The sequence below is a fragment of the Scatophagus argus genome, chromosome 16, assembly GCF_020382885.2.
Source record: "Scatophagus argus isolate fScaArg1 chromosome 16, fScaArg1.pri, whole genome shotgun sequence".
NCBI lineage: Eukaryota > Metazoa > Chordata > Actinopteri > Scatophagidae > Scatophagus > Scatophagus argus.
Genome location: NC_058508.1, coordinates 9,725,919 through 9,753,652, shown reverse-complemented (window position 1 = coordinate 9,753,652; position 27,734 = coordinate 9,725,919). Strand labels below are relative to the sequence as shown.

General features: G+C 42.2%; 1 protein-coding gene across 19 annotated transcripts; it reads left to right on the top strand.

Annotated features, from left to right (window-relative positions):
* The first annotated feature begins 811 nt into the window (after positions 1-811).
* Positions 812-27,702, top strand: mapk8ip3 (mitogen-activated protein kinase 8 interacting protein 3). 19 transcript variants are annotated; one of them, XM_046415247.1, is made up of 33 exons: positions 812-1,831; positions 6,907-7,027; positions 7,575-7,645; positions 8,105-8,196; positions 10,373-10,424; positions 11,244-11,475; positions 11,621-11,723; positions 12,327-12,445; positions 13,383-13,394; positions 14,032-14,049; positions 15,205-15,262; positions 15,447-15,599; positions 16,458-16,515; positions 16,742-16,893; positions 17,022-17,078; positions 17,188-17,358; positions 17,857-18,016; positions 19,292-19,342; positions 20,287-20,376; positions 20,984-21,139; positions 21,363-21,528; positions 21,726-21,923; positions 22,023-22,200; positions 22,285-22,404; positions 22,672-22,752; positions 22,887-22,954; positions 23,188-23,336; positions 23,444-23,615; positions 23,761-23,874; positions 24,627-24,665; positions 25,192-25,356; positions 25,478-25,624; positions 26,260-27,702. In XM_046415247.1, exons 1-33 carry the CDS (start codon positions 1,526-1,528, stop codon positions 26,382-26,384), a joined length of 3,954 nt encoding a protein of 1,317 aa, XP_046271203.1. In that variant the 5' UTR covers positions 812-1,525; the 3' UTR covers positions 26,385-27,702. The 19 variants fall into 19 exon arrangements, with proteins under 19 accessions (XP_046271203.1, XP_046271198.1, XP_046271205.1 ...); XM_046415242.1 differs by having other exon boundaries at positions 10,373-10,478; XM_046415249.1 differs by having other exon boundaries at positions 10,373-10,520; positions 17,890-18,016.
* Positions 27,703-27,734: the final 32 nt, after the last annotated feature.

The window sequence follows — 27,734 nt, the reverse complement described above, 5'->3', positions numbered from 1 at the left end:
CAAATTAAAACTACTGGCTAGCATGTGACTGTCTAAACCTTAACTACAAAAACAGTGAATGAATAAATATAGTATGATGAACAAATGTGAAAGACTTGTGTTTTTCGATGTCCAGTCAAACCTTTCTTGGATTGTGCTAGGGGTGTGTTGACACAATAACTTTAAAATGCTGGACTGGGCTCTGGCAAAGAAGTTAAAGTCACTTTAGATTTTTTGTGGTTTCAAAGTATTTGCCATGTTTTGCAGCCTTAGCTGAAACAAACTAAGATGACCAAAAACTGCAAAGACCCAGAGCTTAAAGTAGTTATCTGAACCTGGGATGATCTGATGAACTCCAAACACCAGAAATACATGCCGGTAAAGTGGTAAGTTAGGGTGTGTTTATTGTGTTTCATGTAAATAAAGTAAGTCAACAAGCTATCAAGATAATGAGTTTGAGCTTGTTTGAGCTTTTGTGTATTTTTAAGGTTGTGGGGTTTTTTTTTGTTTGTTTGACGTTGTTATTAGAACTGTGTTTTTTGTTTGGTTATTTTCTCAGACATCTGAAGAGCCACAGAAGACAGCTTTTTTCATTGCATGTGTTGACCTAGTCTCAAGTGAAGTGAACATTCAGTGTGTAGAGGTGTCCTCTTCAGTTATAATCTTTGAAATTTAAAAGTGATTTAGGGTAATTTTCTGTCAGTTTCTATATCCTTGATTCTAATCCTTCAGATTTTGGTGACTTTAATTTGGAATCGTGCAGGTGACTTCCGGTACGGTCTGTCTGACTTGACGCAGGTCGCTTGCTCGATGCAGACGGTGTGACGTCAGCCAGAGTCGGTCAGCTGGCTCCTCCATCTGAACAGCAGGGAGAGCCTCTCCCATAGGGAGATATCACCATCAACGCCCGAGCCTGGCCAGCAGCATCGGCGGCCCGCTGGAAGGGGAACACAACATGGAAGAAACGATATTATAGTGGAGGATCGGGCGTCGGCGGGGATCGGGAGCGTTAGATTATTTATTTGAGTATTTATTAATTTATTTATTTCCTCTGCCAGTAATGGCCGGGGTCCACGGCTGCGGCTGCTGAGAGGCAGGTGCAATATCATCGACGAAGGCATTTCGTTCCTCGGCATGGACTCAACGAGGGCCGATCCACAGGCCGACCCGCTGCATATCCACCGCGCCCGAGATCAGATGCTCCTCGCTGAAGGAGAGCACTAGCTGGGCCTCGCCTGGAGGATTTACAACGGGTCGGTGTTGGAAGAGGAGGGGGCCCTCTTTACATCAAAACATTAGAGCCAATATTTTCAGTGCCGAGCTCAAGGTTATGCGCTGTTATACACAACAACGGACAGTTTTAGTTCAGTGAATCGGTGCTGCTGCAAAATGTCATAAGTTTTCTTTACACGAGGAAAGACTGTGATTTAATTTGCCCACTTTTCTGTGGATCCAGACCCCGAGACAGTCTCGCCTTACAGGCCTGAAAAACCGCTTGAGCGCATCCTCCTCATCTGGAAAACAGAAGCCGGCTCCAGCTGCCAAGATGATGGAGCTGCAGATAGACGAGGTGGTCTACCAAGACGACTATGGCTCCGGCTCCGTGATGTCGGAGCGGGTCTCGGGCTTGGCCAACAGCATCTACCGGGAGTTCGAGCGGCTCATCCGCAGCTATGACGAGGAGGTGGTAAAGGAGCTGATGCCTCTGGTGGTGAACGTCCTGGAGAACCTGGACGCGGTGCTGACCGAGAACCAGGAGCACGAAGTGGAGCTGGAGCTGCTAAAGGAGGACAACGAGCAGCTCATCACCCAGTATGAAAGGGAGAAAGCGCTCCGTAAACAGGCGGAGGAGGTGAGTTACCCACCCGGCTCGACTGGGGCCTCCAACTCGTATCTTCCCATCCAGCCTCTTCCTCTATCGTCACGGTCTGAGGTTTCATCACACATGTGACTCATGTTTAGGCGTGTGACACGAGACTGTTCAGCTTATTTTTAGTTTCAATGCGCTGCGGATTCTGCTGACACGCTGTCAACACTATTTTCAAGCCTTTAAAACAAGGTCTGTAACCCTCTAATAAAACCTAGACGTCAATCATACACAGTTTTTTTTAAAATCACAGAAGTGCTTATAGAGTTTACCAAACTGATGTACTCAGACTGTTTTTAATTGATGTATTGCTTTTACACAAAATAACAAAATATTAGATTTAGGTGCAAATATTTACACGATTCATTTACACAGCAGGTGTCACAAAAATGATGGTCTGATGGTCACATCAGAACAACGTCTCAAGTGTAAAGAAGAAGTATAAAGTACTGCTGAATGGAAAGGCTCGATAAATTACCTCAGAGCAATAGAGTTGTTTATCTAAATCCGTTTTTAGGGATATTGAAATGAAACCATGCCAGCAAAGAAGATGCTGAGGTCAGTGCACAGCTACAGTATCACAGACAAAGCAGCGTTTCTTCAGAAAATATCTACAGTGTCGACTGCCTTGTGCAAGTACATGCATGCAAGCAATACTCAAAGGTTAAAAAACATGCAGTTCTCCCTCTACTACAGTCCAAACTGTCACAGCGACACATTTATACATACAGATCATCACGTGAAGCATCTTAATCCACTACAACCACTGCAAATGCTTATACTACTATAAACTCTGCTCATGCTTCTGTGATATTATTGGTCCTACCTCTGTTTTTCCTATTACAGGTGTTACTGCCATAATTCCTTCTGCTACCACCATTACAACCACTACTTCAGCCACTAACAGTACTTCCTCCAGTGCAAATATACTAATGCCACAACTAACAACGCAGACATACATACAATACAGATTTCTGTTTTAAACCACTACCACCTGAACAGTCACACTGCACGGTTCAAGTCTCATATGCAAAAACACGAGCGCAGAATATGCAAACGCAAAGTAAGGACGTGATAAAAGTGCAGTCTGCAAAGGTTTGACACGCGATAGGTGTAAGCACGACTCCCAGTGGGTGTCTACACTAGAAAACACAGCGAGAACAGAGACACAAACAACAAAAATGGACATTAATATGGTGCTATCACATTACCGGTCAAACTCCACCTCTGGCAAATCTTTTTTTTTTTTTTTTTTTTTTTGTTCTGTCTTTCTGTGACTGGTGTCAGAGCAGCCATGGGATCCAGCAGGCATCATAAAGCAACTTTAATCCTCCTCCTATCCAAAGAGGCCTCAGCATATCACTGGTGGCCCTGATAGTACCGGCTTAGCTCAGCTTTTAGTCTGTTTCATCATCTGTTCTCCCCTGCTGTGTTTTCTCCCTGTGTCAGTTTTCTGGTTTGTTTTCACTTCAAGCTGTTAATTGAGAGAGCATTTGCTGGTTCATATTATATTTCAGTGTTGGCATATTTAAGCTTCTTTTAATGCCGTGACAGAAGAACAAAAACCTTTATCAGCCGTGTATTGTGAGTAATAATAATACCTGAATAGGTGCTTCAGGTAACAATAGGTGCCGAGGCCGCTGAGACTGTTGTCTTAACTGAAAGATGCCAGTCAGATTTTTTTAGTTTTCTGATCAAAACTGAAACTAAAGGTATTTCTATGATAGCTCGCTGTTAAAGAGAAATAAGAGGAAATCATATCCTTAGAGCTGGCTTTACCTTGAGATCCTCTGTTTCTCGGGAAGAATAAAATGGCAGCATATCTTGAGCCAGTGTGGCTCAATGATAAAACCTGCATGTGAAAGCAGACTTTATGCTGAAAAAAATCTTTTTAATTCCAGTTAAAGACTGAAATACATTTTATTTTCTGATCCTGAAATAATTTCCCAGCTAATGATATAGAGAGTATCACTGATGAGAAGAGAATACTATTATATACTTTACTATAAATTTGAGACTGCACGGCTGTACCCCCTCCCCAACATACCGACCACACTTGTGATCCATAATCTTTGTGCGTCCATGGTACCAGAAAACTGATGCAGAGGAGCTGCGTCTTGGTAGACCACTCCTGTTGAACAAGTCACTGTTAGTACTTTTAACAAGGAGATAATCATATTCTTTCACTTCCATAGTGAACGCCGGCTTCTACAATATTCTCACATCCATCCAATGACAGGCTTCCTCCTTATTTATCTACAGTATGTTTTGAAGGAGAGGTATAACCAGTTCAGACTAACACAGTCATCTCTTATGATTGAATGTATTTATGCCTCTCACGATTATTACAATATGGACCAGTTCATGTCTTATCAACTTATCAATATATGGACATGACCCACAGGAAAGTAGTAAGAACTGGACTGACAATATATGGTCTGTTAAGGAACTGATGATCCTTTTCTCAAATGCTATTCAATTAGGTGCAATTTTTGTTAACAGAATCTGAGATTAAACTTTATTTATTGTTTCAGTTGTGTGGTTTTAATTTGTTTATGTTTTATTTATTTAGGATATTTTAACATCTTTTTCACATTCCAATTCCAATGACTGTATATTATTAAGAATTTAAAGTTTGTTGCTTTTTTCAAAGGGTGTCCTTTTATTGTTATATTATCATAAGATCGTCATATTAGTTGTATAAAATGCTCTTGAAATGACAGTAATATTGTTGATTGCAATTGCTTCTGGGATAAAATGTTGTCCAACAAAAGTAGTTGTTGTGACAGGCCTAAGTGTATCTGAGCTTTCTTGACTTTCTTTGGGCGTTCAGGACTATGAGGTTGTTTGCAGCCAGTGAGAGAAGCTGATTAACATTTCTGCTCGAATTAATTGACAAATCTGAATGGAAGAAATAAACAGAGAGACACTTTTGTTTGACTATCACAGGGGTGTGATGGGGGATGGGAGGACGTGCAAGGGGTGGGGGAATCACGGGAAATCAATAGTGCACAGAGCAGACTGAGGGAGCCTGGCACTGTAACCTGATTTGTGCTTATGAGGAGCAGAGACAGAATAACAGAAGCGAAGAGAAAGACATAGACTGAGGTTTACAAAGCTGCAGTGTGAGCAGGTAAACACGCAGGCCAGACCGGACGCAGACAGCAAATCTGAGAGTCTGAGGAAAACAATAACTCAGGGAGCAACAAGAAAAAAGCAGCTCAGATTACAAGGTTATTAGGCTCAAGCTGATGGTAAACAAAGCCACAACTCCCTGTCTGCTCATATAGCTCTCACAAAGAGATCCAGGATTACAGCTATTGAAGTGAGGTTAACAAATTCAGCCATTTTGTAGCATCTTTGTTGTTTTTCTGTCTCGCGCTGAAGCCGTCGGCAGGAATGATCCATCGCTTTGTATCACTAACTGTGCTGGTGTTACGCTTCTCAGAGGGTGATGACAGTAGAAGACTGATGATCTCTGCTTTATCACACCACTTTCTCTCTTGATTTGGATTTGTTTTAATCGGTTTAATATGCAACAAAACTGACCGCAGATTCCACATGGTCACAAATCAACTATGCCTCAAGGTTTCACGCTAATCTCAACAGTCATACAGTCTTCATACTGCACTGCATGTTATTATTTGCATGCTATTGTAAGTTCACTGTCTGTTTGGGCAGCACACAGTATAAATGCTTGAAAGTGTGACCACATTGTAGTCAAATACACTTAGCTACGATTTGTCAGGGAAGCACACTAATGAGTTATTCCTGCTGGATAGAAATACACAACATTACCCCTCATAAATTCAAATTCTGAGTAACTGCAGTTTACACATATCAAATATCATTTTGATAATGTACCACTATGTATTTTTAAGTCACCGAATCACCACGTAGCGCATGCTGTACCTCTTTGACTCTGCATTTTCATAGCAAATCCTCTGGAGAGGTTAGGTGTCAGATGCAGGTAAAAGAGGTGGATAGAGGAGAACATTTGAAGGGCATCACTGTAGGACTTGTTCCCAGTTCCAAGGGGGACAGGACAAAGGATATTATTTTACAGTGCTCTGGTCTGCTGCTCTGAAGGCAGTGCTGTAGTACTGAAGGAAGTGCTGTACAGCACAGTGGTGGTCACTGTTTGTCTGCTTTATCTCTGTTTTATTTAGGCAAATTATTCTTTTTGTTAGGCTTAATATGGGGAGCATTAGACTTTTACCATCTGCCTTGCTGTCCCTCAGATATGAATATTAAATATTATGTGAGATGGAAAATGTAACTGTATGTATAGTCAGATTCCGTGTTTGACATATAAGTGTGGTTTTCAGTTATTATACTGGCAGCAAAGGTCGCAAAATAAAACATCATGAAAGCTGTTTATGGAGCTTGGTAGTTAATGATAATTTAATTTTCCTGCTAAAATCTGCCCTGCGTATGACAAACAGGTAGGGATTGTTGTTCTCCTCAGTGTTGGATATCAGTAGTAGTTGTTGTTTGAAGCTGTAGGTGATCATATAGTAGCAACCTCTCTTTTGTATGGTGCATACTGTATCTGCTGCAAACTCCCAGCTCCATGGTCTCCCTGTAGTCAGAGGATTATAGTATTAAGACTTCGTGGACTTGCTTCACTGAAAAAAGGACGTCATTGTGAACAGCTTTATATAAAAAAAACAAAAAAAAACAAAACAGGCAATTTGAAGGGAAGTAGACGGCTCTGTGTTTGCCTACTGGTTCCTCAGTAACTGAGTTTATGTGAATACAATGTGGGACCTCTTTTCATGGAGCTACTGACCAACTCCAACATTTTTCTAAGTGACATAATGCTTCAAATATATCATTTTTCTTACCCGAGCACAGTTACTGAGTCACTGGGGTAACATACAGGCCAAGGCTGTGTATTAACCACACGCAAAGTAATTTTAGTGTGCAGTGTTTGTCTCCATATTGATTCCACTTCCATTTAAAATATCACATAATTTGTCACTTTTATTACCACTTGTAAATGTGAATGTGTTTTCAGCTGTGTAAAGGCCTAATATTTGCTCATGTTTCTTCATCAGAAATTCATTGAATTTGAGGATGCGCTGGAAGCTGAGAAGAAAGATCTACAGATTCAGGTGGAGTTTCTGGAGCTGCAGGGAAAACAGCTGGAGCTCAAGACAAAGAACTATTCTGACCAGAGTGAGTGGATGGACATCCTTATTACAGATTTAATATGTTGAACGTGCAGCACAGGCCCAGTCCCATTACCTGGAAATTGATTGAGTTTTTAGAAGTGATTTGATGAATCTGAAATCATAGCTTTGCAGCTATTCAAGCTCTTTTTAATCAGACACACAAGTAGGAAAAATTAAAGCTCAAGAATACATCTCCGTTGTAGTTGTGATGGGAAATTGGAAAGAGAAGTAGACGCGCTGCTGGAGGAAGTGGAGGAATTTTAGATTATGATGCTTTTAAACTGAAACACTGATGTGCTTGTGTTCACCTGTCAGTACCTTATGAATACTGGCTTACATATTCGACTGGCTGTCATGGCTGAACTGTCATGAAACTACATTTCTTTGTTAAATGTTTTCAAGCCCTCATATTTAATTGGTGACAAATTATAAAATGAACCGGTCAACTGGAAAGGATTACATCTGTTTAAATCCATTATTTTTTTTCCAACTGTCTGAGTTCCTCCTTAGTTGTTTGCCCTTAAACTCCTCTCTCTTTCCCTGTCTCTCAGTTGCCCGATTGGAGGAGCGAGAATCGGACATGAAGAAAGAGTACAACGCTCTGCACCAGCGTCACACTGAGGTAAGATCAGGCCAACAGCTTCTCAACTAGAGTCCCCTGATCTTCCAGTTGTAAAACAGTTTCTCTGATTTAAAATTAACCCTTTATACCCATATAGGGAACAGGCCCTCTTCCATGCAGTCTGCCATGTTTTTACAGTAGCCCAGAAGGGACAAAATAAAAATTGGCCTTTTGTGTTGGAGATGAGGGATATACAGTTGGTTGCAATCTGCAACCACACAGCTAGATGCCACGAAATCCTGCACACTGGGAATTTAAAATAAACCTAATGTGATTTGTAGTAAATGAAGAGCAACACGCTAAAGTCCTGGTATGATCCTTTAAGCTCTGCAAACTCACAATCTCATTTTCCTTTTGGAAAGAGAAAAGGGGTATCTCATTCTCATCCTTAAACATTTAATTTAAACATTTAATTTTCCTCTCCATCTTTTCTTTTTATCTTGTCTTCATGGATCACAGATGATTCAGACTTACGTTGAGCACATAGAGCGGTCCAAAATGCAGCAGGCAGGGAGCAACAGCCAATCAGAAGGCCCCGGCTCCGGACGAACGTGAGTCGTTTTGTGTGTGTGTTGGCGTGTGGAGGATATATGTCTTTATAGGGATTTAAAATGTAACTTTCACCCATCGTCTTGTGGCTTGTGTTTCGTGTTTTGTTCTGAATGTACCAGGCTTTTCATGTGCCACCATGCTCATTGTGTTGACAGTGGCATTAGTCAGCAGCCTCGATGAACAGTTGGTACTTCCCACTGACAAGAGGGAGGAAGTGTACAAAGAAATCTGGCAGCCATTATGAACATTATGGGGAATAATTAGAAAAAATGAAGTTTGGAGTTTGTTCATCAATTTGCAGAGTGAAGTGTGAACATGAAGCAAGACAAGGAGGGAGAGCGAGAGAGAGAGAGAAAGATCTGGTGCAGCTTCTGTAGCTGACCCGCAGATTAGTTGCATCCAGCATCATGTTCCCTTTAACAGTTTCTTATCTGTTCAGCTACTCTGATTATTCAAAGGCATCCTAATCCTGCAAATCTTCTTCAGCTGTTGAAAATCGAGCACTGGATGAGGCTGCTTTTTGTTTTGATCTTGTATGATAGTTGCATCACAAACACTGATTTGGCTTACTTCTTAACAAACTGCAGATTATCGGAAGGAGGTTTGATAAGTCAGCTTGTAAAGGTGAAAAAGCGTGTTTGCGCGCATGCGTTTTCATGTGTCATGTCCTGTCTCCTGTCTTTCTCTAATCGGTGTCTGTGTCTGTCTGTGTGTCTGTCTTGCTGGCTTGCTCTCTGTGCTGCCGTTTGCACAGTCAACGTCACACATGGAGGAAAAGGTAAATCCAACATGGTCCCATAACAGCCCTCACACTCCTCCTCGATCAGCTCCGCCGCCTAAACAAGCCTGCCCTGACCTCAAATGTGACTTAAGAATTGCTAATGCCCCTCCTCATATGTCTACAGTATTCCTTCATGTGTTTGCATTATTAGTTGCTGGTGCTTGAGACAACAGTTTATTATTGTGAATGTATCAGTAATATTGCATACCGATAAGGAATTGGTTATGATGAGCAGTGCAATCATGAGTTGCCAGTGTCTGTCTGTCTGTCTGTCTGTCTGTCTGTCTGCCTGCTCTGCTTGTCTTGATAATATGTAAAGAAGAAGCAAACGTATGTGTTAATATTAAGCAAAAAGAAACAGCTAACTAATGTAGTTCTTGTATGTTTTTCATAGAAGCGGAGTACACAAAGAGTAGGATTTAGATTTGTGTGTCAGACATGTAGCATAGCTGATGTAAGTACACATGATTTGCAGCACAGTTTCAAACAAAATACAGATAAAAACTGCATGAAGCTAATCAGCCATACAAGGAACTAGTTCCTTTACAGTACATATAGAGGAATATCTGCAAACGTTCATCTGATCCCGTAGCTGTGGTATTCTTTATAATGTATCTCTATAGTTGCCTGTGTTGATGGTTCTGTCTATTTAAATTATTTGCATCCACATCTTTAATCAGTTAAGAAAAGCTAATGAGGAAGACTGGTCGACTGGACTGCATGCCCTCAGAGCACCTTTTGCTTCTTGTTGCAGGGCTTCTAAATCAACTATTTTGCGTTCACTGTAAAATCTCTATCCCTGTTGTGCTCTTTTTCCATGCTACTCATTTTTAATATGTCAAGATGTGCGTGTGATTGCGAGCATTTGCTGTTTCTGTCTGGAGTTCCTCATGTATGTGTATGTGTTTCTGTTAAGTGCTCGGGTTTCCTCCAAAAACATGTGGTTAAACCACACTTATTCATATTCTTGCCGTCAGTTACATGAGAAGACTGGCACTGCTCTCATGCCTGTAAGGACTGGAAACAGTGGAAAACAGCTGGCCTGACCTGTCTGTCTGTCTGTCTGTCCACCTACCAGCACCTATCAAACTCACAAATGAACACTTTGTATCTTATATATGATTGAATTATTTTTGGTGTTTGACATGGATCATATCCTGGACTTTATGTTATTATAACCTAGCTGGTTGTTACTTCATATTTAGATTTGAGCGTGGTGTCAGTCTTCTTATCTCACTCTCTGTAAGAAAGCAAATAAGTGCATTTTCCATTTTGGGAAATGTTGTCCAGTTTGTTTTGAGCCTTGCATCTATTGCATGCCAAGACGGAGAAGAGGTCAAATACAATAGTCTCATGTTAGTCTCCGCCCCTCTCTGTGTCTCTTCTGCCAGCAGCAAAGCGGAGCGCCCGCCATCATTGAGCCTGTACCCCAACGTCGAGGGCATGGTACGTGGGGGTCTCGGGGGGGCTAGGATGATGCCCGGGAAAGACATCTGGCAGGTCAGCGAGCTCGGCCAGTCTACCTTCTGCTCTGCCTATCAGGTGGGACAGATAGCGGCCCTGTCCTCGTCCATGACCACAACCGCAGCCTGGGGAGTGGAAGGGGGAGGGGCAGTCTTGACTGCTGCCCATCCCACTACCCACACCCACATGGACCACGTACTCCCTTCAAGCCTGCTTGTGTCATTTTTGAGGAAACTTATATAATTCATATCACTTTGTAATCTAGCCTTTGAAGTCAGATTTGTTAGGCATTGACGCAAGCAAGCAGGGGTCCATGTTGTTTTTCCATGGAGTTTTCCCTGTGTGATCATGGAGCTTCTGTCATACGTCCTCATGTTTTAGTTTACGCTTGCACTTTAAGTTTAAGTGTTTCCACATGCCCCTTGTTTTTAAAACTATGCTACTCATACAAAATAGTAAATATCAAACGCTATATGCAAGAGAAACAGAGAGAGAAACAGCAAAGGTAGCAATAAAGAGTAAATAGTATTTGGCTATGAAAGTATATATAATTTAAAGTCCACATTTTAGGAGTCTGATACCCTTACTTTAAGTTTTGATTAGGTGTACATATGTAATATGAATGTGACAGTGACTTGAAAACAGTGAATAAAAGCAATTTCTTCCCTCAATTTCCTTCCACCAAAAGCTTTCTGTATTGATGAGGTTAATTTCGGTTTTGACCCTGCCTCCACTATATAACGCTCATGTAATGTTCTCTGGCTGCCCTGTTCTCATCTCATGCCACCGCTGTACATCAAGGAGGATGGATCAGAGTCCGACTCGGTTGCAGCCACACCCAGCAGCACGGGAAGCAAGTCCAACACACCCACCTCCTCCGTCCCCTCTGCCACAGTCACCCCCATCAACGAGGGCTTCCTCCCCCACACTGAGTTCGATGCGATGCGGGCCGGGAACCGCAGGAAAAATGCCAAGCGTCTCAGCCGGAATATGGAGGTTCAGGTTTGCCAGGAGACCAGGAACGTCAGCATTGGTGAGAGGATGTCACCAAATAGTTTCTCTTTTTAAACCTGTAGTGTCTGAGATAATGAGTCTCAGCATGTGCTCAACTTTTGGAGCAGTGCAAAGTTGCTGCTCAAATGTAATTCTGTTTTCTTCTCTCCATTATTATTTTCCAGGTATGGGAAGCAGCGACGAGTGGTCCGAGTTTCAGGAGATCATCGATTCCACCCCTGAGCTGGACATGTGTGTGGACCCCCGTGTGTACGGAGGAGGAAACAGGTACAAATACGCTGCGGCTGGAGTACACACACATCATAGGTCGACAGTTTCCAGTGAAAGTCTTGTGTCTCCAAGTTTTACTGCCTTCACAAACATCAGCATTCATTTTTAAATCAGTCAAACAGGTTCACGCCAGGACCCCCTTCACCAGAGTTCAAGAAAGTCCAGCTCTTAGATTTTTCTATGATGCGTAAAATAGCTTACTTGGCTTAACCTAGTGAACAGTATGTCTCCCTTTATCCTCTGTCCAAGTTATATTGGGGTTTTGTTGTAATCTGTCAGCTCAAAGATGAGGTTTTCATCCAAACAAAGCCAGTCAGAGTTTCTACACTCACAGGGGGTCCTTTATTCTGAAGTATGATTAAAGCTGAAGTTACCAGACGTATGATCGACAGCATGTGTTACATATGCAGGACATTTTCATTCTAATTGTTTGTTTGCAATTGTTAGAGCTCATTGACCTTTTCCCAAGCAGTGTGTACATACTTATGGTTTGGTTCTGTTTACCTGGTCAAATTCCGTGGACTGAAATTTAATTTAAGGGAGCAAGATTTTTTGCAGCTTTCACTGCTATTATCTGATGAAATCTAACGTGTGTTTCAGCCCCTCCCAGGGAATAGTGAACGAGGCCTTCGGCATCAACACCGACTCTCTCTACCACGAGATCAAAGACGCCAAGTCGGACATCATTGGAGATGTAGATGCAGGCGCAGAGCTACTAGGTATGAATGGGACTTTGGCTGCAATAAATTTTGCAGTGGTCATGGATTCATCAGTTGAAATACTTACCTTGGAGCCATAAATATTGGCAGTAAAGTCGAAGGTAATTTTGCCATGAAATCACTTAATAAGATGTATTCTCTTTGGGTCAGTGGTAAGTATTTTCAAAGGAAATGCCTGAAACCTGCTGCCGTCTTCAACTCCTCCTGATGTGAACATTTCTCACCTTGAAATGGTGAAAGCGAAGATCATGACACCTTCTACTTCTGCTGCCAATGTGTGATATTACTCATTAATATCAGATTGAGTGTAGAGTCAACGTTAGGGCAGATGCACGTGCGCGTTGCACAGAGTCAACGTTTGGTTTTGCTTTGTGTTACTGCAGGGCAGGAGCTCCTTGTGAGGCTGTATGACTGTGCCACTGCACTGACCTTTTGTTTTGTTTTTGTTTTTGTTTTTTTTTTACCTTGCATGGCTGAGGTTAGAGTACAATCCATGCCAGCAGCTCATCCCTGCATCACATCTTGAAAAGTCACACAGTCCCTCACTGGCTGCACCTCCAACCACAGCTGCCCATTCATGTGGTGTTATTTTTGATTTTTTTTTTCTTTCTTTCTTTTTATGGGCCAGGTGTATATTTGGTGCAGCCCATTTCAAAAGTTGTGAGTTTACAAAGATCTTATATATATATATATATATATATATATATTTTTTTTTTTTTGGTTAATTTATTATATTTTTCACATTTTATTGTACTTATTTCTGTTAAATGTCTCTATTTTGGGGCAATAGAGCTGGGTTGTTTTGGGGTTTAAATTTATAGATTTTTATACATCAGAAATAGAAAGGGAGATTTGACCCGTCTTCCTGTCCATCTGTTAACGTCTCACCCGTTTCCTTTTTTCCCTTTTTATGTGCTTCTGCTGGTGACACCCATAGGCGAGTTCTCAGGTGTGTATCTGAGCATGCATTGGTTTTTCTTTTAGCCTCTCGACTCCTCACCACCCTCCAAACCCCACACCTAAGAGTAAATATCAACCCCTGAACACAAATCAAAAAACATATTACTGTAGTTAATTATTATTATACATTAATTCAATTATAGCTTGGATATCTGGGAAATTTGATGATACGATAATGGTCCAATAGCCATCCACATTCATTTTTTTTCTCATTCATTTAAAGTCACAGTGAAATTTCAGTCTCCTAACGGCTCAGTATGTATCTCAAGTTTTCAGACAGTTAGAAGAGAAGAAAAGATTTTTGAAAATCCCTCACCCCCCTGCACTTCCCTCTGTCTTTAGCACAGGCCTCCAGCCTCATGTTCGAACAGGAAAGACATGATTTCTCAGAAGCAATACTCTCTTTCACTGGGACTTTAAAATCAGTCTGATGGTGTTTGAAGAAATCAGGCCCGATATCAGCTTTTGTGTTCTAGTTCTTTATCCCTGCTGCTCTTCTTCAAATCCAAATTAATAAATGCTTATGAGCATCCTCTCTCCCCTCTCTTCCCTTCCTGTCCCTCTCCTTTTCTTCTCTGATCTGTGGCTTCTCTCCCTCTCCATTCTTCTTCTTCTTTTGCCTCCAGTCCGTGATGATTTCTTCGGTAAGGCGCGCCTTGCCTACACTCATGGTCACATTTGCTTGTTATGTCATCCCCTGGCCTCTAGCTTTCACATCCCTCTGGTTTCTTCTTTGTGTTGTTTTGCCTGTGGCTTTAAATTTACCTTTGCATCTCACTTACCCAAGTTTTCAAATATTCTTTAATGAAGGGCTTCCCATTTATAGAATATTAAAATAAAAAATATCATTTTGTTCAGAAGGAAAACTCTACTAGAGAACAGGCTGTGTGGTGAACACTGCTCAACAAGCGACAACCTTAGCTGTTAAATGAATGAATTAAAAAATGAAGACATGAGGGATTTACATTAAGAGTTAAATTTTAGGTGAAAAGTGGAAATTATCAGTTTGTTGTCCAGTGCTGCATTTAAAAGTCCGAACTGACTTAATTAGACACACACACAAACACACGTAAGTTATTCTCATATTTCTAATCCATTGTCTGGATTAAAAGAAAGCATCAGCAGCCTTTTTTATTAACCCCTGTTTAATAAGAACCTTTTGGCTTTTTGCTTTTGCTTTTGTTTGTTTCTGACATGTTCTCATGTCAAACTTTCTCTGTGTGTAAATTTCTGTGTGTGCTTGGCTTATGTTGCACAGTGCTTGCTGTGTGCACGTAAAAGTTCGACTAGTGTGTGCCATTATTTCAGATAATTGCAGAGATCTAATAACAAAATGAATAGGTTGAGGATGACATTGATGCTGTCGTGGTTAAGGGATCGACCCTTTGTGCACTCATGGAGCTGGATGTTGATTGATACCGATACTGACATGATTTTTTGAGTTATGGCTGTAGTGTGCCAACATGTTCTCAGGAGCTGGAAACCTGCTAAAAAGTAGTTAAAGATGCACCAGAACTCCTCAGAGCTGGTTCTGCCTCTCTCAAAACAAAAATATTAATATAAATCAACTTTTTTAAAGTAACTCTGGTTTCATGAGTGTTTACACACTGACATTTAACAACATGTTATCACGAGTCAAGAATCTTAAATCAAGAATCTTTTCAACTATTTTTTTCATTTTAATTATTAAGCCTTTTATTTTTTTAACTTTGACTCCCTGAAGCTTATGGATCAGCGAGTTTATTGCTTGTGTATTGTGTGTGATGAGTAACAGAGAAACCTGAATGTGACTGTTTCAGGGATGGGCAAGGAGGTGGAGAACCTGCTGACAGAGAACAAACAGCTCCTAGAGACCAAGTAAGATACACAGAGAAGATTAATGTACGTGCTAGTGATAGTGTTCATTTTCATCCTCAACTAAAGGCAAAAATGTTTTGTATACCAACTGAAAAATGTGTTTGTGCTTAATTTTTCTGTGTGTGTGTTCATGGAGCTGGTTGTGATGTTTTACCTCCTGTTCTTCCTGCTCGTTGTTTGACAGAAATGCTCTCAACATTGTGAAAAATGACCTTATTGCCAAAGTGGATGAGCTGTCCGGTGAGCAGGAAGTGCTGAGGGAGGAGCTGGAGGCTGTGAGGCAGTCCAAGAACAAAGTGGACGCCAGAGTCAAGGAGCTGGAAGAAGAGCTCAAGAGGTGAAGATAATTTTTGTGTGTGTGTGTGTGTGTGTGTGTTTTTAAATAACACGATGAGGAAGCAAGCGATGTGCTCCTTCAATCTGTACTGCAGTTAGAAGACAATACAGACAATAAAAACGTGATAACTTTAACTGTTGAGCTGTAACCCAAACAAATGAATACTTCCTGACAACAGACAAAGAGGAAGAGGATAATCTTAGAAAACTATCACTGGTGACGTGTCCAGGGGACAAAATGTCTGAAAAGAGACCAGAGGTTACAGCTCCAGAGGCCCAGCAGCATCTTCACAACATCCAGTAAATCTTAACCTACATTAGATGCTTCTGGGCTACAGACATTAAGTTTTAGACCAGAGAAGAAATGGATGGTAGTAAATCTGGGATGGATGGAAATCCCGTCATCCAATTCTAAATCGTTATTTATATTGTGTATTTGCATCCTATGCCTAGACGAATTCCTTGTATGTGTAAACACGTGTGGCAGTGAAACTGATTCTTATTCTCATTCTCATTAATACAGCTTTTTTCAAGAAAGATATTTTCAGATGAGGTGTACATAGTGAAATTAATGATGGCTGAGTTCCATTTAGCTGCTTCAGTTTCAGGGTCCTGGTATTATGCACACTGGCGCACTGTTGCATATTATTTATGAAATTATCACTTTTTCATGAGTCAAAATGTGAAAAAGTCCACAAAAAAATCCACACTTGCCAGATCTGTCTAACTAAAAGACCTGTCAGTGACTCCCAGTTTCGGTGGACTTGTGGCATCATCTCCTTCCCTGACTCTGAGGAAGTTCATAAGCCGCAGGTAGAATTAAAGTTAGTGTAATGCTGGTTTTGCTTCTGGGCTGCAGGTTAAGAGCAGAGGCTCTCGGTGCATCTCGGGACTCCAAGGACGAGGGAGGTGATGATGTGAGTAAAACTGCCTCTGTTCCCGTGTGCACTGCTACACATACTACACACTGTCTCTGGAAAATGACAATCTCATGCTGTAGAATTTTGCGTTTTGTGACTGATGAGCAAAAAGAGCTCTGACACATTAAAACATGATGCAACTGCTGCCAGTTTACTGCATGTCTCTGCTTTTGCTTTCAGACCTTGTTCAGGTTTAAGAAAATGTCCCTATCCTTTCTCCCAGTTTTCATCACCCATGCAGGACGGCGACATGACGATGACGCAGCGGCGGCGGTTCACCCGGGTGGAGATGGCTCGAGTGCTGATGGAGAGGAATCAGTACAAAGAGAGACTGATGGAGCTGCAAGAGGCCGTCCGATGGACAGAAATGATCAGGTGGATGAAATAAAAAGTGAAACCAAGTTCTAAATTCAAGATCTTAAAGAGTAAATGTCTTTTTTTTCCCAAAACTGTAGCTAAAACTGTACTCTTTCCCTTTGACTCACACCTCTGCTTCCTCTCAGGGCATCCCGGGAGAGTCCTCAAATCCAAGAGAAGAAGAAATCCACCATCTGGCAGTTGTGAGTTTGTGCTTCTATAAAACTTATCACTGCAGTCAAACTAGAGAAAAACAACTCTCCACAAATGTTTTGTAAAACCTCTCCTTTTCTTTCTCCCTCCATCCGCCAGCTTTGCACGTCTCTTCAGCTCGTCATCCAGCCCTCCGCCCGTCAAGCGGCCATACTACAGCGTCAACATCCACTACAAGTCTCCCTCGACGACTGGTTTCTCTCAGCGACGCAGCCACACCATGTGTCAGATCTCCACCTCCAACCGCACGCTGGAGTTCTTCCCCGAAGAGTGAGCAGCGGCCAGCTACATCCCTTCTCTAAACACTAAGCCTTCATCCTCACCTGCTTCCCTCTTTGGTTGCTTGCTTGCTTGCAGCAGCTTGCAGACTAGAAAGTTTCCAGCAGGTTCTCCAGTGTTTCACATTTGGGATCTGATGTTAATGCCTTCAGATCCCAGTCAGATGAATGATTAAAGAATATAGTCTGAGCATTGTCTTCTATGAGCCTTGGATTATAATGATGGACCTTTTTGTGTCAATAAGAGATTGTTTGTTCTCTTCTATCATTCTTGATTTTTGAATCTGCAGGCACAAACGTATTTGGCTTGGCTTGATCTAGAATAAAGCTTAGCTTAACTTGTGCTGGTAACAACTACTCTTGCTTTACTTTCCTATCTCTTCTCTTCAACTTTTTATTTCTTCTCGTGGTGTCTTGCTGCTGGCTGGCCAGGCTGCTAACGCTTCGCTCTTTCTCTCTTCCCCCTTCCGTGTCTCCCCGTTGCCTCCAGACTGGCCAGTAACGGTGTTGCGTCTCTCCTCAGTGACTCGGCACTGTTGGCCCGCCGAGAGCAGCGGCGTGAACAGTACCGGCAGGTCCGCGAGCACATGCGCCGTGATGACGGCATCATGCAGGCCTGTGGCTGGAGTGTGCCATCTCGCTTCAAACAGGTACTCACACACACACACACACAACCTCACCCTATATGGTCAAAGAACCCTCTCAGCCTCTACAACAAAAAACACAAGTGTGAGAATGAACTCACACTCGTATGACTGATTGGGGAAACCAGTAAGCTGAAAATCTCAAATAATCTTCACTGAGATTTGAAGTTTGTTGCTTCTTTTTCTTGCTTTGTAAAATCTGCAGTTGTACAAAATAACTGAAAATGTCTAAATAGAGTTAGACTAATGATGAGGTCACACAAAAACAACTGACGACACTCACATCTCCCACACTAGGCATGACACTGAAGTAACACATGCAGAAAAAAGAAAAACTTTTGAACTCTCACTTGTGAGGGTGAAGGGTGTTAAACTTTATCCTAGCAAAGAACAAATGGTCATTTTTCAAAGATGTTTATGTCCTTTTCCTTTTCTTCTGCTGCTTATGCTATAAGAAGACAGGCATGGTCTATTGAATTATTTATATGACAGCTAAAACTGATGGGGGATCAGCGCTACTCTCAGACTAATGTTTGCTGCTGCTTTTGTTTGGGCCAAGCTGGTATGCTTGGAGTGTTTCTACTCTGTAGTGTCCAGAGTAAAAGGAACATTTCGTGTTTACAAAAAGGGGCATACAAATAACTGTCAACAAATCTCATGAAAAGACCAGAATCTGCAACAACGACCCTCTTTGTAGCACTTTATCAGTCCCAAACCGACTGGTTCCTACTGAAGACGTACATCTTTTACAAAGCAGGTCACAGGTTAGTTTAATTTTTAGAAACTTCTCAGTAATTTCCTAAAACAGCTGAGCACTTTTGTAGGGGACTTTTTCCATATGTGGATTTATACAGACTTGTTGCTTTAGAGCGCAGGATGGTGTAGGTGAGCCTGACTTAAAATCAGATAAGAGAGCTTATGTTCACTGACATGATGAAACATGTGCATATTTTGTTTTTTATAGTTTTTGGACAACAGTGGAGCTGTATGACACAGGCTCTGGTTATCGGGCTTTGGATACATACATGATGCTTGTTAGTAGTATCAGTTCATTGTTGGTTTTTGTCTTTTTATAGGATTTATTTATAGTAATAAAATATGCCTTACCAACAACCATATGATTAGTAGCTCTCAGTCTTTTCCACTTTGTTTTCAAGCGCAAACATCAATTTCATAGCAACAAGTGTGCTTTAAATTGGCTGGCAGGCCCTGTACAGCTCGGAAGGCCAGGGGGGCAGAGTGTGTTGGTAGGCAGGTGGCTCTAACTCTGGTCTCCCACAGACTGGTGGTCAGATGGACAGCGCTCAGGACAGCCCACTGAAGAGACAACAGGCAAGTGAGACCGACAGAGCGCCAGCATGCCGCTCCCCCTCCCTTTAACCTCCCCCCCTTAAAGCCCCAACTCCTAGATAGCAACGTATGTAATACCCGAATAATACACATCCAGATAATCAATCAACCATCAGCTCCATGTGAATGTTTGAAACAAAATAAGCTCAAAGGACAAACACTGAATGATCTGAGTACAACTTTGCCATGGAATCCAACAAGAAATGCATGAAAATTTGGATTTTGAGGCTTGATATGAAAACAAGACAAAATGTTACTTACAGAAACACACATACAATACACAACCTTTATGACTGCAGCTCTCTAATAATCTGAGCCCATCCAATCCTCCCTTTCTCTCTGCCAGTGTGGTTGCAACCTTTTAACCTTTTATCCTCTGTCTGTCTCAGCCTGCCTCAACCTGAACATTGATGCCCCCATCACCTAATTACTCCTGCTCTGATCTCAGAGTTCTTTCTTAAAGGAAAAATCCACTCTAAAACTCTTTAAAATTACTGAGTAATAGCACAGGCTTGCATCAGGATGTTTCCAGTGCAGCTACAGTCAAGTTAAATAGCAGAGCAGCCTGAAAGAAAAATCATATTTTGGTGCCACAAACAAAGAGTGGATTCTTTCTAATAGCAGCATTTTGCGCTGACAGTAATCAGCAGAGATATAAATCTATTAGAGAAGAGGCAGAGATGGTCCATGGCATCCAGCGGCCTCCTGGGAACAACCAGGAAATCATTAACTCAAGTTGCAACATCCAGTGGAGTTTTCCTTTAATGCCTGCTGTATATGTACTGTACATGTATACAGTACATAAACAAACACTGAATGTTCTTGTTTTTCATTAGTGGACAGTAACATTGGGGATGTTTTGATGGAAGCAGAAAATAATTAATTATTTTGCTTGTCTCCTAAACCCTGACTACCTCTGCTTTTAGACCACTAATGAGAAAGAGGACAACCGCATGAAGAATGTGCCCATCCCGGTGTACTGTCGTCCTCTGGTGGAGAAGGATCCCAACAGAAAGGTGAAGAGTTTGGGGGAATCACAATTTTCTGTGATATGAACATCTTTGGCGCTGCAGTTAAAGTTCCCTTCTTCTCAAAAATGCCTTTTACCTCACTGGAATGCAGATTTTTTTTTCTTTCTTTTGTTTTTATTTGAGTGATTTTCAGCCGTGCAGGATTCGTCTCAGAGCCACACTGAGCTGGGACAGCATTCTTGATCTCAGGACGTGTCACAGCAGCAACTATCCTAACCATAGATGCACTGTGGTGCATTGTCTAAGTGCATTTTAGGCAACATCTGAGGCAACCAGAGGGTCAGAGGGGCTGCTTCAGGGTGACATCAGACCAAAAATGTAAAAACGTCTCCCAAATAGCTTTTGCAATGTCTTAATGTGCCCTCATGCCTCTGGGAAATTTGTATAGAGCGTAGTCTTTGTCCCCACAACCCTGACGGATAAGCAGTATAGAAAATGGCTGGATGGACATAGTCTTTGTTCCTGAAACGCAATTACAATAACATAATTTTAAAGGGGAAGTCATGGCAGTCACTCACATTTGTACAGGTCTTCAGCCACTGATCACTTACACATATTTTTCAATTATGCGTGTGTGCACACATGCTTGTAGTTGTGGTGTGCAGCTGGGGTAGACCTGACAGGGTGGAAGGCCAACAGCCAGGAGTCGGTAACAGCAAAAGCACCATCAGGCAGCAGCGACCCCCTGCAGGCTGATGAGAACGGAGCCGGCAAGAAGAACAACCACAGCTCTCCTGAGAAGAGAAAGGTAGACCGAGTTCAAAACGTGCAGTCACGACAGTTAACACTACACACTTAACATTAATCATAGATGTGGAAGAATCATCTTTACATGTCAGGGATAAGTTTAAAAACATTTCCCTGAATGCAGTAAATTACTCAGAAATATGGAGGACTCGCACATGAACCATGTCTGTCCTTACTCCGTGAGTTGTCGTCGTGCTAAAACCCTGTTGTCTCATCTCGCCCAGTCAAAGGAGCTCCATGAAATGGACACCGTGAGCAGTCGAGTGTGGATCCTCACCAGCACCCACTCTGCTAGCAAGGTGGTCATCATCGATGCCAACCAGCCAGGCTCGCTGGTCGACCAGTTCAACGTCTGCAACGCCCACGTGCTCTGCATCTCCAGTGTGCCAGGTGAGACTGAAAGTTCTTATCAAAAACTCATTCTTGCATTTTTACACATCTGGTGTGCTGAAGGGAGTGTACTTTCAAGAGAAGTATTGTTTCTGAATAATACAAAGTGAAAATGTAAATCATCATCTCTTGTTTTCCAGTGTCAGTGAGCAGCTTTTTCTGTGTGAAATCTCAGTATATATAAATACGTGTTGCAGCTGCCACTGAGAGCGACTATCCAGCAGGAGAGATCGTGTTGGATCCAGGAGACGGTGGAGTGGGTGGAGGAGAGGACACGAGCAGCATGGAGGGCATGTTGGCTGGTATCACTCTTGTTGGCTGTGCCACCAACTGCAGTGTTGCCCGTAGCAACTGTTCCTCACGCACTGACACGCCCATAATGGACAAAGGACAAGGTGGGCACATCCTAAATGCTCCCTGCATCTTTTTACCTGCATAGAAAGGCACCTGGCCCACCCTTTTGTCTGTTTGTTTCAATTCTGCTTGTGCTTTAGCCCCCACTGCTCCCCCCATGAATGGGAGGATTCATCAGGCCCAGTCGGCTGAGGAGGCCACCGAGGCCACTGAGGTGCCCGAATCAACAGCCAGCCACGCAGAGCTGGGACCCCCAGGACCATTTACCGAGCACATCTTCACCGATCCTCAGCCTCGTCCAGCAGACGCCTCTGACAGGTGAAAAGTCAAAGTCTGTTCTTATGAAGCCAGTCATGAGGAACGTCGTGAATAACTAATGGTGTTTGTCGCCTGTCCACACAGGAGCGCAGGTCAGTCCAAAGAGGAAACTTCTCACACTGCAGAGTCAGAGGACGGAGGTGAAGAATCCAAGAATTATACCAGCGCGGCCCCCACTATGTGGCTCGGGGCCCAGAACGGCTGGTAAGTCGCTTAGCAGAACCACTCACTGCAGTCACATAAAAACACAAAAACTTCTCCCTTCTCACATCCAAGTCAGATTTTATTTTGTCTTTTATCATCTTTTATATAATAATATATATATAACTTTTATAAGAAAGGATCGGTCATACTCTGGATGGTAAGAGTCCCCAAATGTTTCTTCCATCCAAGAGACACTCATGTATCTGTAATATATGGTATATATCATAACAGCGAGTATTGAGTATCTTGCCTCTGTTCTCCATCAAGGCTCTACGTCCACTCAGCAGTTGGAAACTGGAAGAAGTGTCTCCACTCCATCAAACTCAAAGACTCTGTGCTCAGTCTGGTGTAAGTGACAGCTGGGGTCTCATTTAAGCTCTGTGTAAAATGTAGGAAAATGTTGTGTAGCTGGAGATTTAACAAACAGTGATTTTACGAATTTCTGTTACTCCAACCATCTCTGTCTTCCCTCCTGTTTGCAGGCATGTGAAAGGTCGCGTGTTGGTTGCTCTCGCTGACGGGACCCTCGTCATTTTCCACAGATCAGAAGGTATTCAGGGATTTTAAATATAAATAAATTGGTCCAGGTGCATAAAACACAATTAAATCCTTTTAGTCAGAATCACAAATCTGCATGTTAGATTGGCTCTTTTTCATAAATCTCAGTCATTGTGGAACTAGACGCACATCACCCTTATGATAACACGCTGAGCTGCTAATTAAACATGTTTTATCAAGACCATATTATTTCTTACTTTGCATTGTGTGTGGTTTTGTCGACAGACGGCCAGTGGGATTTGTCTAACTACCACCTAATGGATCTCGGTCGGCCTCATCACTCCATCCGTTGCATGGCTGTTGTCCATGACAAGGTTTGGTGCGGCTACAAGAACAAGATCCACGTCATCCAGCCCAAGAGCATGCAGATCGAGGTGAGATATGAATCCACTGTCACATTGTGAGTCCATCAGCTGCCATGTCATCTCCACTGACTCAGTACAGTGACACTGCAATGACGAGCTGATTTACTGCTCTGTAGAAGCTCTTCGATGCCCACCCTCGTAGGGAGAGTCAGGTGCGGCAGCTAGCTTGGATCGGTGACGGTGTGTGGGTATCCATCCGACTAGACTCGACCCTGCGCCTCTACCATGCACATACACACCAGCACCTCCAGGATGTGGACATTGAGCCATACGTCAGCAAGATGCTGGGTGAGAGTATTGTAGCGTGTTAAAGAGAATCATTTTGCTTCATCAAGTTAGTTAGTAGTAGCCTCAATAGGCTGTTATATTCTCACTGACATGCAGCCTGTTCAGTCTTAAGTTGATCTCTGCTGACTCTCGATGTAACTTGCAGGTACTGGCAAGCTGGGCTTCTCTTTTGTGCGAATCACAGCGCTTCTGATTGGTGGCAATCGTCTCTGGGTGGGAACTGGAAACGGTGTGATCATTTCCATCCCGCTGACAGAGAGTGAGTCTGAGTTTCTTTGATACAACAAAAGTATGCAATAAGGTCTGTTTCAGATAAAGCTCCAAACAGCGCCTGTCTGATGGTAGGAGAAAAGAGTGAACACCCATTTGTGAAAATTTTTTGGGAAAAATCTTAAGTCTCAAAAGTTAGTTGTTTTGTGATGCAGTTTGTTTGTCTGTCTGAATGTAACTTTGCATGATATCTCAAAAACCTTCAACAGATTTTAGTTAGATTTTGTGGAAAATGAGACCATGGATAAATGATTAGTGATTAGTGTTTGGTGTGGATCTGCAGTTTTTTTCCTCTTTGCATTTGTCCTAAAAGTCCTATAGAAAGACATTTTGTTCCTAGATTCCTTAGTTCAAGGCAAATAGGTTATTCCTTTGCAAATTTTAGATTATTTACATTTTTTAGATTCAGCTAATGGAGTGTACATGAATTCCATGCACTGCAGAAAGTAACAGCAGCCTGAAGGTTTCAATCTTAGCCTGAGCTGGCCAATCAGGAGGCTGACGCTTCAGTTACTAACACAGCCTCGCTTACTTCGGTGCTGTTTATCTGTGTTCTCCTGTAGCTTATTCCCTCTTCTCCACATGAACTCTTCATCTTTCTTTCCACCTTCCTGCCTGCCCTCAGCGGTTTCACCTCTTTCACAGAAAATCTTGGTCATAACTGTTACTGTCCTCTTTCTCCTCTGCTCTCCTCCCACCTTCCTCCTCCTCCTCCTCCTCCTGCTCCACCTCCTCTGGTAGCGGTGGTCCTTCACCGGGGACAGCTCCTTGGTGTGAGGGGTAAGTGGGAGCGCTCCCTACCTCCTGCTGTTTTGATCTACCTTTTCTCACCTGGTCAAACCTCCACACCCCCACCCCCAGTGTCATGCCTGCAGACTAAAGCTTCCTGTTTCTTTAAGCTCACTTAAGATGAGATGTCAGGCTCTTAGTTAATTAATTAATTACTCTTTTTTTGTCTGGGAACATTTAGCTGAAGGTCACCATTCTGTGTGCGATGATTTTACTTTTTACTGTCGACTTGTTTTATTGGTTGTTTTGCATGCTATCTATCCTTGTGATTTATTGCATCAGTGACTAAAAGATATGTTTGTGTGTATCAGATCCATTGCATGCAAAGGGTGTGTTTTAACTGTCTCAGACTTTTTTTTTGGACATTTTCTGTAAATCTTCATTTTCAGCTGACGTGGAAATTTTGTGGGTGTTTTTCCAGTAAAGATTGTTTTTTTTTGCCTCCACGTATGATTTACTAGGAAGCATTTCTGTCCTGTTTGGTTCATTTCTCACCTCTGGGTTTCTCATCCCTCAGCCAATAAGGTGTCTCCTACATCGTCCAGTGGAGTGATCCATGTGTACAGCGATGACGGCTCAGAGAAGAGCACCGGCAGCTTCATCCCTTACTGCTCCATGGCACAGGCCCAGCTCTGTTTCCATGGACACCGCGATGCCGTCAAGTTCTTCGTCTCTGTACCTGGTAGGCATGAAGCCCGTAGGTCTGCTGATGTGACTGATTATACCTGACTGCACTACCTTGTCTTTAACCTGTTTTTGTTTTTGTGTGTGTGTGTGTGTGTGTGTGTGTGTGTATTTGACAGGTAACGTTCTGGCCACCCTAAAGGGCAGTGTGCTGGACAGCCCGTCAGAGGGACAGGGCTCAACAGCACCCCAAGAGACGGAGGCCCAGAGTGTTCATAAAGTGTTGGTGCTGAGTGGAGGAGAGGGCTACATTGATTTCCGTATAGGTAAGCAGCAATCACTGTAATAGAATAGAAACTTTATTGTCAGTATACTTACTGTACAACAAATATGGAATAATGGAAAGAAAATCCATATATATATATATACATATTCACACACACACACACACACTGTCAGTACTGCTGAGCTAATATAAAACAATAAAACAGTCAGAAGAGTAATAAATATAAAGTAATGGGCACAGTTAATTGAGATTAAATAAATAATAACGGATTTTTCTGCATTCATATGTTTACAATGAGGAACTGCAACAGTGTTGCAACAATTACATTTAATTCAGTTAAGTGCTGTGGTTCCTTACTGTGGCCACTGGAGGGCACTGAGCACTCAGGTTACCTGGCATTCATGTCTTGTCAAAACACCATTTTACAAGTTTTTGAAAATTTTCAGCATCAGCTTTGCAATATACAGTACGTCTTACATTTTACACTATTACACTATTCTTTTAACAACGTAGTCATATTAGTCAAATTCTGTATAAACCAAAATAAATGAAATATCTGAATGTTGGTTTAGAAAATCCAAAGGTAAGGAAATAAATAGATTTTACCATGTTATCGGCATAATATTTTTTTGGGAGGGTTAACTCTTAAGCTCTGTGTGTATCTGTTTTCCTCAGGAGATGGAGAGGACGACGAGACGGAGGAAGGAGAGACGGCTGAAGCTTCACAGATGAAACCTGCTTTGAGTAAAGCTGAGCGGAGCCACATCATTGTTTGGCAGGTGTCTTATATACCTGACTGACACCTGAATTTGCTTTAACACCTTGCCTGCTCTTCTACTTAAAAAAATCTCCTCCTCCACCACCTTCCCCCAAAAGCTTCCAGCCACCCAAACCTTGTAATTATCCCTGGTTATGTAAAAGTTTGCCCTTGGCTCTAAAACGACCCTCCAAGCCGTATATCGTCCCTTGTAACTATTATATCTCCTTCTGCCCCATCACCTTGTAACTTTAAAGCCTTGTAAGTACCTCCTCCGATCTAGTAATATGCCTGCCATCCTGTTTCTGTCCCACCCTGGGCATTGTAACTGTCTTCATGAGCCTTGTAACCCGGCATCATAACTACCTCCCTTCTCTCTGTATTGATCTCATATTCACCCTGTAAGCACACTGTATCTTCTCCTATATTTACCTCAATTGTCCTGCATCTGCCCCAGTTACTCCTCCTCCACTTAGTTTGTCATCTGTGAAACCTCCACCTCATCTTAAAGCAAAGGCCCAGAGTCCCAACATGCAACCACTGTACCAAAAAAAAATAAAAAAATAAAAAATAAGAACAGCATGTACAGAAATGTGAATGACAACACTGACTTGAGTTTCCACCAGAAATCTGTCTGATTTTTACAACAGCCAATCAGCAATCCACAACCATTTATGATGTGAACACGGTTCAGCTAATGGATGCAGATGTCAGGTGTTCATGGATCAACCTTTGACTAAGTTTGTGAGTGAATACAAATTCAATGAGACAGCTTTTTGGCTTTAAGATTGTAGTGGATGGTAAACGGATTTGGGTTTGTTAAACGCTTTAGGGTAAGTGAATGTATGACGACATGGAAAGTCAAAATTATGTCAACTTCAACACAAAAATCTGGGCTTTTTTTGGCTGTTTCTGAAAATGGTTTGCATCCAGTCTTGCGGTTGCATTTATTTCAAGAGTCTCAATTTGTGGTGTTTGCTCACTTTCTGCCCTAATTAAAAATATCCTCATGAGGAGAAAAGTGACTTATGTAGAAAAAGCCCCAAAATGGCAGGAAATGTCTGGTGCAGCTGCCTGACACGAAGGTCTTAAGACTCATGCTGGAGTCGTGTGAGCAAGGTTATCAAAACATCTGAGCATAAGATGTCCAGAGTTCAGTCCGAGACTCATTTCTCTCGTCTGACTGGCTGTTGATCAGACGGTTTGGTGTAAAGCAGGTGAACTGATGTGTGTTGCCATTACGTGTACAGGGATTATTGTAAATCTCCAGACACACTGAAGCCCATCCTCTTTGTTCAGTATGGAAATTCATGCATTGATCTCTATCTGTGTGGATTAAATATTAAACATATTTGTGCGCTGAAAGAACATCACTTGTTGTGTGGATGTGTTA

What these genes read in the sequence shown, in the direction of transcription:
- mapk8ip3 (XM_046415234.1), top strand. Translation starts at nt 1,526, where the DNA reads ATGATGGAGCTGCAGATAGACGAGGTGGTCTACCAAGACGACTATGGC. An exon ending in CTGGAAGAAGAGCTCAAGAG is followed by an intron (nt 15,600 to 16,457) that starts GTGAAGATAATT and finishes TCTGGGCTGCAG; the next exon opens with GTTAAGAGCAGAGGCTCTCG. An exon ending in CCAAGAGCATGCAGATCGAG is followed by an intron (nt 23,337 to 23,443) that starts GTGAGATATGAA and finishes ACTGCTCTGTAG; the next exon opens with AAGCTCTTCGATGCCCACCC.